This window comes from Microtus oregoni, unplaced genomic scaffold, assembly GCF_018167655.1.
Source record: "Microtus oregoni isolate MIOR12 unplaced genomic scaffold, Mior012 000000F_ref0000247, whole genome shotgun sequence".
Lineage (NCBI taxonomy): Eukaryota > Metazoa > Chordata > Mammalia > Rodentia > Cricetidae > Microtus > Microtus oregoni.
In genome coordinates this window covers 16,803,859-16,817,767 of record NW_024543059.1, presented here as the reverse complement: position 1 = coordinate 16,817,767, position 13,909 = coordinate 16,803,859, and the positions used below count along the sequence as shown (strand labels likewise).

Here is a 13,909-nt window from a genome sequence, read left to right as displayed (position 1 = left end):
GGTGGGAGAAATGTCATGACACTGGTAAGAGCCATCCACAGGAAGGAGCATAGATACATACCACATACCCAAGACACATCTGGAATGAAACCATCATCCTTTCCAAACATGAAGGGTCAGCTGGCAAGTCTGCCCGGGCAAGGACTGGGGTTTCAAGGCATAGAGAGCAACTGGAACCCTGCAGGACCGTAAAGAATCTCCCAGACCTCATCTCAGCCCTCCTGGTCCCACCATCCAAGGGCTCACTCTCAAAGCTGCAACCAGAGTTCCACAAGATGTGTTCAAACTAGCATGTTCTCAGCTTTCAGGTAGCCTCAGAGCTGGTGTCCTTGGCCCCAGGGGTACTTTGAGAGTTTAGCATCCTGGGCATACTTGAACTTGATTCTGGGTCACGAGAGATGCTGACGCCCATCAACAACCTGACCACTATATGAAATTCTGCCACCAAAGAAGTCCAGGGCTCCGGCTACCTTCCTGGCGATCGCTCTATCCAGGGTATAACCTCATCCCTTTCTACTCGCACCTCCAAGGCCCGTTTCAACTCCTTCTATCTCTCTCAGGCTTAACCCCAATCCTGGGGCTCTGAACCCTTTGTCTAACTACCGGGGCCTTGGAGCTATTAGGGACTGGCTCATACTTTAACTAGGATTCCAGTTCTGGCCGGCTTTTGTCGAGACTGGGCCACCCATCTCAGTCCTTAGAACCGAGCAGCCTAGCGAACCGAGGCCCCAGATGACCCTTCGGTCAGCAGAGAGTTTTCCAAGGGAATGGGAAATACAGAACTTAAGAACCTGCCAGACACCTAGAACCCTGTGGCAATTCAGGTGAATATACAAATGGCGGCTCAGCGCCCAGCCACCAGTACATGGTCTTTGCAAGTCCAGGCAACCCATCTCAAGAACATCTGCCCCAGCGAAGGCACTCTCTCTACCTTCATCTTCATCCAACCACTCAAAGGACATACTATCCCAGACCAACGCAATCCCGTAGACTTGGCCTAAGGAGGCAGTCTCAGGCAGCCACCATCTTGGCCCACTACCCTCCGGCCTTTGTGTCGTCAGAGCCTGGTAGGGTGTGGCTGCCCATGGACCCTTCTGGATGAGTCTATGGTGTATTAAGAGCTACAGTAGCACAAAGGCTGCCCTTTGGAACAGAAATGGAACCGAAGGGAGGAAGGGAACTGGGGGGGGGGGGCGTCCTTTGGAGCAGCTGGACTATGAACGGAAGCAAGACCCACACTTCTTCCCCGAAGTCTCGCGGCTCATTTCCCCCTCATATTAACAGGGTGGTCAAGAGGGTAGGGTTTCTTCCACTCAAAGCTCTGGATGGATAGAGTCACCACAACTGGCACCTCAAGAGAACTGGGGCTACGAGGAAACAAACCGTGTCTGTCTAAAAACTCCACTCAGAGTTCACTATCTGAGGATACCTTAGAACAGCCTGAGAAACTGTCTGTCCATGCACAGAATTTGTCCAGCTGCATGCCATCACCCATAGCTCCAGGCTAACAGGCCATGCCCCTCCTGACCCTATACCTCGAGAAACACAGCTGAAGGGCACCTTCCCAGGCCACACGATGGCTGGGCCCTCCCTTGCTCTGTGTTCCTCTCTGCCTTCGAGCACCCACCCCTTCCAGTAGGGCCTTGGTTGGGATGTTAGGCAGACCAGTGTTCAATGCTAGAATCAGATGCTAGGCCTGGGAAAAGCTCCCTTTTTCCGTAATCTTCCATTTCTAAAGGGGTACGCTGGGAATGAGGGCACGTTCATCCCTGGATGAGAAGGACTCCCCTCCCATCTTGAGATTCTCTTCCTCCGGACTGGGAGTCTGGGCCCTTGAGTTTTAGTCAATACCAGACACACATGTAATAGGACACTGGGGGAAAGATGGGGTGAGAAGGGGTCATCCAAGCCCTGACCTCTGACCTCCCCCACCACTTACTCTGTGGTGTCAGGCGGATTTAGGAGAGTCCAGCACATGCCAAGGGGCTCCTGATCCACTCCCTGCTCATATTGCCGCTGGCACTTTCCTGGGGATCTCTAATGCCCAAGGGGAGCAAGAGGCCACCTGTGTCCCCTTCTCCCAACAATGTCTCCAGGAAAGACCAAACCTACTCTCCCCTGTGGAACTGCTTTCCCAAGCCTCCTTTTTAGAGGTGTGACATCTCTGTGTGACCAAAAAGAGCCTATGTGATTATGATCAACCCTGCCTCCCTGAGGGTTCCCTGGGATTTGCACAGCCATGGAGCAGAGAACAAGCAGACACAGCTCACCGACTCCCAAACTCTCCAACCCTTGGCACAGCCAATCACCTGAAATTCTCCAAGCCCAGCTCCAGAGCAGAAGCCACTACACTTGCTCTGTCCATCCCTCCACCCAGAGGCCCCCAGAGGGTGCACGTCCAGGTACCAGCTTCCCTGACAAGCCCCCTCCAGACCTTGCCCCTGGCATCCTCAGATTTACTGGATGGGCACTGTGGCCTGTGAGGGGGAAGAGGCTTTTTCCTTTTCCTCCTCTCCCTTCCCCTTCCCCCTTGGTTGTCTATCTGGTCATCCTCAGCCAGGCTGAAGGTGGTAAGGAGTGAATAGTAGAGCTAAGATATGGGTCAGGCTTGTCCCCTGGACCAGGAGTCAGGGACATTTCCTAGGTCTGCCCATTTCCCTCAAAGTGTAAGCTGCAAGAACCAAGAAGGCTGGTGGGCTCTGGAGAGGGCAAGGACTGCAATTCCTTCCGGCTTTGTAGCCCTGAGGCAATGGCTGGAGCCAAGAGAAGGTGGACCCTGAGTAGGCAGTGTCCATAGCACACTGAGTCCCTTCTTGCTCCAGTCTGTCGCCAGGGAAAAGATCTACCCTAAACGCCCCCCCAGAGCCCGGCCACCTTTCTAGCCATCCTTTAGAAGCCCTGAGACAAAAAGCAATGAGGTATCCTCTGAACATCCCAGGGGCATTCATACCCTTGAGGGGGGGGGGCGGCAGCAGGGTAGGAGGGGTGGTGGTCACCTGGCTGAGGGATGAAAGAAATGCTATGCCGGCTCAGGCTGCCTGAGCTCTTCCTTTCTCTCCCTCCCAGGCCTCTGGTCCCTATCTCTACCAAAGAAACACAACAAGAAGAAAAGAGCAGGCCACCACTGCCACCGCAGGTCCCACTCAGACGGGGCAAACCAGGCAAACGCCAAGCAGAGTTCAATTTTTGAAATAAACAGAATCGCAGAATTGTAGAAGGAATCTCCTTCCCAAAACAGGGGTCCTCCTCTCTTCTCCCTCCAGCAGCCTGACTCAGAATTATCCTGGGCAGTTAAAGAAGCCCAAGCCAGGAAAGGGTCTGTAGGCGCTCAGATGCAGAAGAGGGTGGGAAAGGGGGGGGAATATCTCGGAAATGCCCAAAATGGGGTTGGAGAGGGCGGCAGGGGAAAGGAAAAGCAAAGAGGTAGGCGTCCATGACGGCCTGAACACGTCCGAAGTCTCCTCGGGAGCAGCAAGCTCCCAACTTGTTTACTTATTGGCACGTTTTGCTGTCTCCAAAAGGAAAGAGTTAAAAAAAAAAATCTCAACTGATTCCCAAGCAGTCCCTATCTGTCACTTTCCCTTCTCAGCTAAGCATTGCCTCTGCTGCCGCTATCCGCCACCGCCTGTCAGGAAACCGAGCCGCCTTCTACTTTATACCACTTGAGCGTAGCCAAACTGTTGCTATTTAGTGGGGGGCAAAGAACCCATTTCGCACCCTCGAAACAAGCCGGCAAGAGGGTGGAGACAGGGACAGGAGCTGGGCCCCGGGTGCCCTCCGCCCGGAAGGGTCCTCTCCAGGGAGAGGTACCCACCAGCATCATCCGATCACGCCTGGCTAGGGCAGGAGTCACCTGGAACACGCAGCCCTATAGCATCTCCCGAGCCAGGGCGAGCCTGACGCGCGCCCGGCAGGCTGCGAGCAGAGGCGAGCTGGGGAGCGCAGGGCCGGTTCCCGGGCCGCGGGCGGGCAAGAGGGAGACGCGGAGCTGGGGCGTGGAGTGGAGGGGGGGGCGGGTTGGGCAGCGGCCGCCTGACTTACATGGAAGTGATATTCCTTGAGATGTCCGTGATGTTGATGCTGGTGTTCCCATTGCTGTTGCCTGAATCCTGCCCTTCCAGGAGGGGAAAGAGGTTCCCATCGTCCGGCCGCCGGCAATTGATCTCAGTCTTGCTGCAGACACAATTTGCAGGGCAAGCCAGCACCGAGCCCACATAGTCCAGCCAGACGCTTCCCAGCAAGAAAATCCGCCAGAAACTACACTTGGCTGGGCAAAGAGAGACATCCATCTCCGATCGCTGCTTCTAAAAAAGAGGAGGAGGAGGAGGAGAGGAGAGGGGGGTGGGGTGGGGGGAGTGGGGAGAGCAGGGGGGGAAGGAAACAAAGACGGCAAGGGAGGGGGAAGGGGGAGGGGGGCCTCTGCCTTTGAAACGCCGAGCGATCAGATGCAAAATCCTTCAGCGTCGGAAACCATCGCGGCCGCCGCCGCCGCCGGGTGGGAGCCGCGGGGAGCGCCTAGTGGCGCGGTCTGCCGGGCATGGTGGCCGGCTCGGCGCTCGCCGGCTTGCGGGGTCCAGGAGCTCTGGAAACGAGGCGCACTCTCCGACTCCGATACTTTGCAGGGTTGCAACAACAGTCGGTGGGAAGGCAAAAAATAATAATAATAAAAGAGAAAAAAATGGTGCTAAAGTCACCAAGTCCCACCTCCTGGGCAGAATTAAAACGGGCACACCTGCAAAACACACTCGCACACACTCACATACACACGCGTGGAGCTGGAGGAAGGAGGAGGAGGAAGATGCAGTCAGAGCTGCAGCAGCAGCAGCCGCGAATGGCTCGCTACGCGCCTGCAGAAATGTACAAGTGCTCCGAGCCTTACGAAACGCACGGGTTATCGGAGCGTCTTCCTCGGCTCCCTCCCTCCCTCTTCCCCTCCCTCCTCTCCTCCCTCGTCGCGGCCTCCTCCCCCCCCCCGCCCCCCGCCCGGGCTGGGAGAGGCAGGAGAGCGGAATCTCCCCCTCCCTCCCCTCCCCACACCCCTTTCTCTCCCCGCTCGTCCTCTCCCTCCTGCTTCCCCACCCACCCACCCACTCGCCGGCTCTCGGTTCTCGCCGGTACCGCCACCCGTAGCCGCGCCGCTGCCCGCCCGCCCCAAGCCTAGCGGCCCCGCGACCGCTCGCCGCAGACGAGGGGAAACCAAGACGGAAGGGAAAAAGTTGCAGTTGGGATTCCGAGGGTCGGCGCTGGGGAGGGAGAGTTGGCAAGCTGGATGCGCGACACGAAAGGCGTTCTCCCTTCCACTTTTTGGCCCTTGTGCTGCCCGGTTTTGCTGCAATCTCTTCCGCGGGAGGAAGTGAAATGAGCGCGGCCGAGGTGACCCGGGGTGCTCCCCAGCCTGGGTGAGGGGCACAGGCTCGCAGACAGTGACGGGGAACAGGAGCGCACAGGAACCCGAGAGAGGCAGCCAGGGACGCCGGCCACAGATGTGCCTAGACCTGAATGACACTCATTTGGGTAATCGAGAGTCCCGGGATCTGGGCTTGGCTTGGGAGGGGACTGCGGGACCTGGCACTCTGGGTGCCCCCATGCCCACTGCTCCTTCTTGGCGGTGCCTTTTGGGTTCCGCCTTGGGCAAGCAGGGAGCAGAGAAAGAAGGAATGGAGGGGAAAGGAGTGCCTGCAAGACTGCGCTGGAGAACCGAGGTGGCCCTGGGCGAGCGATACAAGCGAAAGAAACGGTCGGGAAATTGAGATGCAAAGGGCATTTTTTGGCAAGCGCCACGCCAGCGCCGTCAGAGGTCGGCTTCTTAGGCTCAGCCCTCGGGTGCGCTGAGCTGGCAGCCGGGTGAGGGGGCGGGAGGGCTGCTTTCTCCGGATTTGGGGGGCGCAGAACCTCCCTCTTTCCCTCCCCCCAAACACCCCTTCCTGGTAGGGGCGCAAAACAGGTGCAGCCTTCGAGGCAAGTTTAGACCCGGTGGGGAGAGAAGTATATTCCACGCTTTTAGTCTTGATAGGTTTTTTTAAAAAATAAAATATAAATATGTCAAATGAGAGCTGTTTCCTGAGAAAGTCTGAGATTTGGCTGTGGGAAAGGAGAAGAAAGGGTTAGGGGAGTCCGAGCAGGCAGACACACTACAGCATTCACACGCAGAAGAAAGCGGCGCTCTCCTCCCCAAGCTTGGGTGAGGGCAGGCGAGGAAGCAAAATGCATTGAATTCAACCTCATCCAGGATCTGAAAGGATTCTCCCCCGCCCCCCTGTGGATTCCGATGCAGGTCATGCAACTTGCAGGCAAGATGGGGGAAGGGGTATTGCAGTGCCACCAGCCTGCCCCTATGCCCCCAACCTACAGACCCGATGTCTTGCCGTGGCACTTTTTGCAGGGAGTAAACTTGGATGAAAGGGGGGGAAGAAAAGAACATGCCTATAAAAGGCAGTTTCCTGACTTCCCATTACATTCTGCCTTCCTTTGGCCTCAAAGAGACTTTTACACCCTGTCGCCATGATGGCCTTGTCCCCAGAATGGCATTTTGCCCTCCCGCCAGCAGGAGGGGACAGAGTGGAGACAGCCTTAGACTCTCAAACCAATTCCTACTGGCCTCAGGCCAGTCCCTGGTGTCCTTGTCCACTGGGAATCTCCCTGACACTTCAAGTGCCATTCTGAGTGACTTTGGGGTTCTCTGGGAAGCACAGAGACTAAGGGGTAGCCAACACACTGGAGGGTGGCCTCTATTGGAACATAGCAGAAGAGGAAGACCCCGGAGCATTTCTCAAAACACCCAAGGCGAGACAGAGTAGCAACTGCCAAGTGGGTTTAACAGTTCTAGTGTGGAGCAAAACATGGTTGTATCTTAAAGTGCGCCCTGCCCGTTTTTTGATGTGGTTTTTTTTCTTAAGACAGAGATGATATTTTAACACTTCCTGAAAAGAATAAGTCACTTTAGAAACCTCATCAGAAATGGAAGATTCAGGCTGTGAATTAAGGGACCCGGATGGGACAAGAGGTCTTTCCTTCTTGACAGTGGGTGAGATTGAGGTTAGGGTGCTGAGAGTCTTGCAAGAGCCTTGAGCCTGCTCAGGAAGTAATGCTTAAAATGAAGAAGGCTCTTTTTCATGTAGATGGACTGCAAGTGGGAAGAACGGGGTTCTACTTATGACCCTGGACAAACGTTCTTACACTCTGGGCCTCAGCTTCCACATCCATGAAATAACCACATTGAACAGAATCTTTGCTCTCCTCTAACTGGCGACACCCACAGTCCCTGAAAGCTTGGGCCCCACCAGAGACTCTGTAAAGGAAACATTTTAAGAAGTTCCCACGGTGATTGATAGGCATGGGAGGGGCGGCTTCAGAGCCCCTCCAGCTTGAATCATCTGTGCTTCTACATGCACCTTGGGTAAAGGGGCATTGGAAAGGAAGAGGGATTGCTTGTGGGCTCACAGTAGCTTCCATTCAGAATAAAATGAGCTGAGTATCTCGGTTGCTTGCAAAAACAGAACTTTGGGGCTGGCGAGATGGCTCTCATCAATAAAGTGCTGACCACACAAGCATGAAGACTCAGCATCTATAGTTTTTTTTAAAAAAAAAAATGGATTTAGCACCACTGGGGAGGGTAGAGACAAGAGGATCTCTGGCAAATGAAAGCCAGCAAGATTCAGAGAGACCCTGTCTCAAAAAAAAAAAAATAAGGTAGGGAGCAATGGAGGAAATGGTGAGACATCAACTTCTGGACTCTACATGCACGTACACACTTGTACATGCACCGAAACATGTACACACAGAGACCTTTGAACTTTCACGGCCATTGCAGCCCCGACAGCCCACAGAAAACCAGGCAAAGACAGCCAGAGTTGGGGGAGGGAATAGGACATCTGGCATAGACCCCGCCTCTCAGCCAACAGGTATCCAGAGCATGTGGAGTATCTTACCATCTTGCTAAAAATGTCCCGGTTGACAAAGAAGGATGACTTGTCATATCAAACTGCATTCCCAGTGTGTGGCCTCTGTGTCTTGGAGATATGACTCATCTCAGCATCCAGACAATCAGGCTAATCTGTCCCCATCTTCTCTATTGCCAGATGGAGGTTCCTAAATGAGGAAGCTCACCAGTGCACCCCCCCGCACCTTCCCCCGCACCGCTGACCAAGAAGAGACAAGAAGGAAGAAAGTTTGTTTGTTTGTTTCCCTGTGCAGAATTCAAAGCTCTAGAAAGGTTTTACATCGAGACAGATGCAAGGTCTTAAAGGAGTTGCCAAGGGCTCCCAACAGCTCCAAGGAAGCCTTCAAACACACAGGCCAGACAGGACTGCCTAGCAGGGCACAGCGGTTCTGCTTTTTGTGTGGCTACAAGAAATCAAACCCAAGGCTCTGTCTTAAGGAAACCACCTCAGATGTGTGAATGCCTGAAACTTCTGCTTGACAGCCAAGGAGGGATGCACAGTGTCTCAAAATCCCTGCAACCTGGGAAGGGAGTAGAAATCTGGGAAGCAAAAGAGATGGCATGCTGACCCCAGCAACCACTACTCTCCTGGTCTTTCACCCCCTGCAGACACCTACGCCCTCCTGGTCACCCCCTTTTCACCCTTTCCAATGAGCCCACACTTCTGGGTCAGCGGCCGCGTTTCTGGGATGCAGCTCAGACCCTAAGTACTGTGGATCCACCCACCACGTCTCACTCCTACAACATCAGTCTGCATCGGGGATCGTTGCTGCGTAACTTTCTAGCTTGAGCAGATTTAGGACCTCGTTTCTAAGTGGGAGCTGGGAAAGGAGCTGTGGTCTTGAGTGGCAACTGTGAGCTGGCCAGAGTCCCTTCACGAGGAGCACCTGGGAAGACAGTGGGAGGCAGGACTCTGAAGAACTTGCTGTTCCAACGAGCTGTGCGGAAGTAACTGGGCTCATCTTGTGCTAGAAGAAGAGGGCAGTTCGAGATGCCAGCGCAAGAGACCTGGGTGGAGGTTAAGAACGTGCCATGCTATCCTTAAGGTCAGAGGCCAAGGGAAGAATTTCAGTGAGCCAGGATGCTAAAGAGAAACCCGTGAAAGTGGATAAATCGAGCATCCGAGTGACCCCCACAGAGCAGGAAATTTTAAGCACAAGACACTGCTTCAAGTTCCAAGATCTTGGACAGACATCTACTGTGAGGTTGGAGCTACCTGCCAATCAGGTGGGGAGTGCCCTTGTCTCTTGTTCCTCTCCATTACAGACGATTCCTCAATAGGTTTCATGATTCTCCTACTGAAGTCTGGGTGAGCCCGCACTACTAATCTACCCACCCTGAAGATCAGACCAACAGCCTATCTTGGCTGAAACAGACGTCCCACATCACCCTAAGCCATTTCACTCAGTACAGGAATTTCCTCAACAGCATATTCCCGATCCCAGACCACCCCTGCTTGGCTCTGGACATCCTCAGGGATAGGAAGTTCAGTATCACCTAATATCACACACCCGCTTGGTTTCAAACAACTGTGTTCCTTGGATGGTCTTCATTTTAAAATGATGAAGCCAGCCCCTCTATAGCTTCTGTTCAGGTACTGATGCTGAACCCACCATGTTTTTCTACAAGAAACGGGGCTGACTGCCTCCCTGCTGCCTCTTAGCTGAGCAGAGTGCCTCAATTTTCCCTATACTTCAAAAATCACATTTTCTAAATCTTCCCCCACAGCTTTCTAGATCTCGGAATGTGGCAAGGCATCCAAGTCCTTCAATGACTTTAAGTCCCACAGGCTTCTAGGGATCCAACTCTGGGGACCTAATTAATGAAAATCTATAGCATCATGTCACTGAGTGAGAATAGAACTTACCTCCCATAAGTGCCTGGGCCATAGGCTCTATGCCTCAATTTCCACTTCTGTAACAGTCTTTAACTCACAAGGTGGTCATGAGATAATGCAGTAAGGATCCTTGAACAGCGCCTGCCCTGCAGTGCCCTGTGCTGGCTTTGGCATGGCCCTTTGTGAGTTCCTACGAACTGTACTCCATCAGTCCAGAAGCTTTGGTAGCTGTGACCCATTGATGGTGGCACCCATCGCCTCCCCAAAGCTCATCTCACTTATAGTGGCACAGAAGTTCCTGGCAAGCCTGTGAAACTCCACTGCCAGTCCTGTAGGATGCTGGCAACACCCATGATGGCCTGCAACTCTCCTCCTAAACCATAAAATTATATGCCGCCAGAGGGCATCTGGCAAGTCCTGGGTCCCTAGGGAAGTAGGCACAGTACACAGGGTCGCATCTCCCTTCATCCTGTCCCATGCCAGCTGTCACCTCTTCATAGCTCCATCTGAGTAAGGGAGGGGGCTTACATCCCTTGCTGAGTCACTAGAAGCTGGGAGCAGCTGGGTGAGATGGAGAATTCAATGCAGCAGAGCGATGAGGGGCTGCCCATGAGAATAGCTGCCACCAGCCGGGGTTTCACCGGGATAGGGCTAAATCCCACCCCAGCAGAAAAGGAAATGCTTACATAGACAGCAACAGGTGGACAGACGAAGCTAGTGGGTGGGGCAGGAAAGAAGCCACTCCCACTTAGTGTTCTGTTTCTCAAGATGTAAAATCGAAAGCCAAAGGAGTGAGATTCCCGAAGAGGCTATGGCAAGTCCCTGCCATATGGAAATGGTGGGAATAAAGAGGCTCAGGGGACTATACCCAGCCTCCAGGGTGCACCCACACCCATACTCTTCCATAGACTTGCTGCTCTCCTGGGAGCAGTCAGCAATTTACCCCCTCATTGATCCAATTCAAGGGCACCCAGTGGTATAAAACCTTCACTCTTCAGAGGAGAAAGCCCAGACTGGCAAGGGGAAAAAATGAAAGTCTGGGTGCCCTCCTGATCCCTGAAGAAATAATCCTTCTATTCCAGACTTGAAAATTTAAGTTTGCTGGGGTTCACAATCTTGCCAAAGTCTCTGTCCCAACTGGCCAACCACCTTAAAGCAGTGCAGAGGACAGCTAAGGAATTAATTCTGCAGGTGTGTATAAGTGGACAATTGCTCGGCACCCCTATACTTCTCCGTCCCTCCACACACTTGTGAGGATTTTGTGTCTAAGTCCTCTGGACATTGAGTATCAGGAGGGACCAGACCTGTGACTCCCTATGTCTTCTCGGGGCTTACATTGATGTTATCCCCAAAAAGGACATTTGGGAAGGGGGTGATGGAATGAAAACTTCAATTTCCTGAGCCTCGTGTAGGTCTACGGGAGAAGTTAGGAACTGAGAAAAAGTAGAATGCCTTGACCTCACCTCTTTCCCATCCTAGAATGATGGATTTCACAGTGGCTAAATGAAGGGATTTTGGGAATCAGACAGCTCAGCTGCTGACAAGAGAAGCTTCCAGAACAGTATTCTTGGTCACTTCCTGGCTGGTCCTGGGTCACAGCCCAGGTACAGCATCCCTACCACAGTGACCTCAGCCCTGCAAACTGCCAAAGCTTTCTTCTGAGTCATGCCACTGAAATGAACCCTCCCCAGCTCCTGGGGCCCTCACTGTACCCTGCTATGCTTCTCTGCCAACCCTACCCACTGCTGCCTAGCTCCCGGGCTCCTGCTCTGCCATCACCACCTCCCACAACTGACCTTCTCTGCACCTGCTCCCCGCTGAGAAGCCTGGATCACACCTTCCCCCTGACCTGGCCCTGAGCCTTTGGCTTAGACTATAGAACACTTGGCTTTCAGGACCAGCTCTGTACTAATCCGCTCATTTAGCATTGAGAACATATTGGGTCTTGTCACCCTGAGCACGCAACTTTGCTTCTCTGATCTGACACTTCCCTCTCTGTAACACGGGGGAACCGATGATCAGAATGATCAATATGCTAACATGGGAAAATAACCTGGGAACGCCAGAGCTACTCACATTACAATCGTTAATCCCAGCTTACAGCCCATGGACAACTAAGACCTCTGCCCATCCCGTTAGCATGTTGCTCCTTAACCACTTCCCAGCTATTTGTCTGCCAGATGCTTGCTCCGGCATGGAAAGCCAAGGAAAAGGCTTCCATTCACACCAAGCATCACCCCTCTTTCTTCCGAGGAGACTGTGTGCAGCCATAGGCAAATCCAGTTCAGACTCCAGCTCTTGAACCTGCCGACTGATGACCTGGCCCCCTTCCCACCTGATGAGTAGGCCCTGGCTGCCATTCACAGACACGTTCTTGCAATGTAGTATCGAAACTGCAGGACAAAGGGCACATAATCAGCCCGACTCAATAATCCCATACATCAAAGCCCTCTTGCCCCTTCTTTCTCCTGCTTTTTGTGGCCCCCAAACCAGGGTATTCCCAAAAGGCCCTTTCTCCTACTGTAAACCATCCTGGCTTCTGTATCTACTGGAGAAAAGGAATCCACACACTCTGAGGACTGTAGAGATGGCACCCAAGGTCTTCTGGCTCAGAGAGAAAGAGACCAGATATTCGCCAATAGATCTGGAACTCAGAAATATGAACATACCGAATCTGCTCTAATTTTCTCTCAACTCTGACAATTACTAGGAGCTGCGTACACACATTTAAGTAGTTATCATGAGCAAATGGGGGGGGGGAGTAATCACGCTTATTTGCTGAGACACCAGTGTGGGAACTAGGGGAAGCTTCATATTGGGAGGAGGGGGCAGCTCCAACCATGCTTGCCTTTGGAACTAAGAGACAGCTCCCTCCCACAGACTTTCTGCTGTGTCCTCCACCCCCTCCCCAGCCTACAGTGCCAGCTGCACTGCCTGGGAACCAGGGAACAAAAAGCTCAGCCCAGGGAGTTCCGGGATGGGGGTGGGGAAGAGAGAGAAGGTGGCCCTTGGAGAAGGTGTGAACCGGCCCTGCTGAGCTCTGGCTGGAGCCTGGTTGGTCATTGGTGGATGCGTAGTTTGAGAAGGAGGTCATAGGTACCCAGCCTGGAAACATACTCTGCAGGCACCTTGGGTTCATCCAACAAGTGGAAGCTGAGTGACACTCCAGAGCCGGGGATTCTGCATGCTCCTCTTGGATACCCTCTCCCAGGTCTCAAGAACAAGAATCAGTCCCAGGACTCAAGAAAGGCGGGCCAAGAGTATTTCCCCAGTGTCCCAGTGCCCTCTGACAGACACTTTTCTCTGTTTCCCTTGACAAAAGCTACCTTCCCCCGTCCAGTCTCTGCTGGAGGAACAGGGAGGCGCATGTCCAAACAGCCCTGCCCGCAGAGAGCTACTGATGTGCATGCAGAGTTCATTGTTTCCCTGGGGTTCACTGCTCTGCTGTGTTGTATAGAGCAGGGTCATCCAGGGATGACCTGGGCCATAACAAGTCATTCCTATGATCCTGAGGCCTCAGATATGGAAACAATGGTGATGAAGAACTTGATGACAATTGTAACCACAAAGAAGTGTCAGACCTCTGTGCACAACATTTCCTTTTACTCCTTATGTGCACGACATCACTGAATCCACATAGATGCTTGGCTTTATGGATAATAAAGTGGATTCAGAGAGGTCCAGTCACTTGTCCACAGTCACACAGCTGGTGTGCCATCCGAGAAGTCTGTAGCCTTGGTCTTTCTAGACAGTAGAATCACTTCCTATATTAAACTGCCCCCTAGTGAGGTAGGAAGGAAAAGGGACACGGTCTTGCTTTTTTAGGGGTGCTGTCCTGTACCCCCCACAGCGAGTATATTGCTAGAGGGAAGAAAAGGCAGGAGGGGAGATGGGGAGACGTGATGTGGCTGTGATCTCTAGATGGAACCAGAGCCAGTGTAGGCTTCAGCCAGGAACACAAGCTAGCCAGTCCAAAGATTTTCCATGGGCGGGTCTTCCTCAGTGCCTCAGCAAGTCCTTCCCAAGATTCCAGCGGGTCCAGCTTGCTCTCAGAGAAGGGCAAAGATTGTTGAAGTGGCCCTGGCACGGCAGCCACATCGAATATCCTACCCGAGCCTCTGTAATAAACAAAT

At 53.2% G+C, this 13,909-nt stretch overlaps 1 protein-coding gene across 5 annotated transcripts in view; it reads right to left on the bottom strand.

Moving 5' to 3' along the window:
- The window catches only part of Ntrk3 (neurotrophic receptor tyrosine kinase 3), a 358,909-nt gene extending 353,996 nt beyond the window's left edge, over positions 1-4,913 (bottom strand). For all 5 annotated transcript variants that reach the window (XM_041656675.1, XM_041656673.1, XM_041656674.1 and 2 more), the window contains exon 1: positions 4,042-4,913. In XM_041656675.1, coding sequence (XP_041512609.1) covers positions 4,042-4,289 — 248 coding nt within the window. In that variant the 5' untranslated portion in view covers positions 4,290-4,913. The remainder of the gene's footprint in view (positions 1-4,041) is intronic.
- Positions 4,914-13,909: the final 8,996 nt, after the last annotated feature.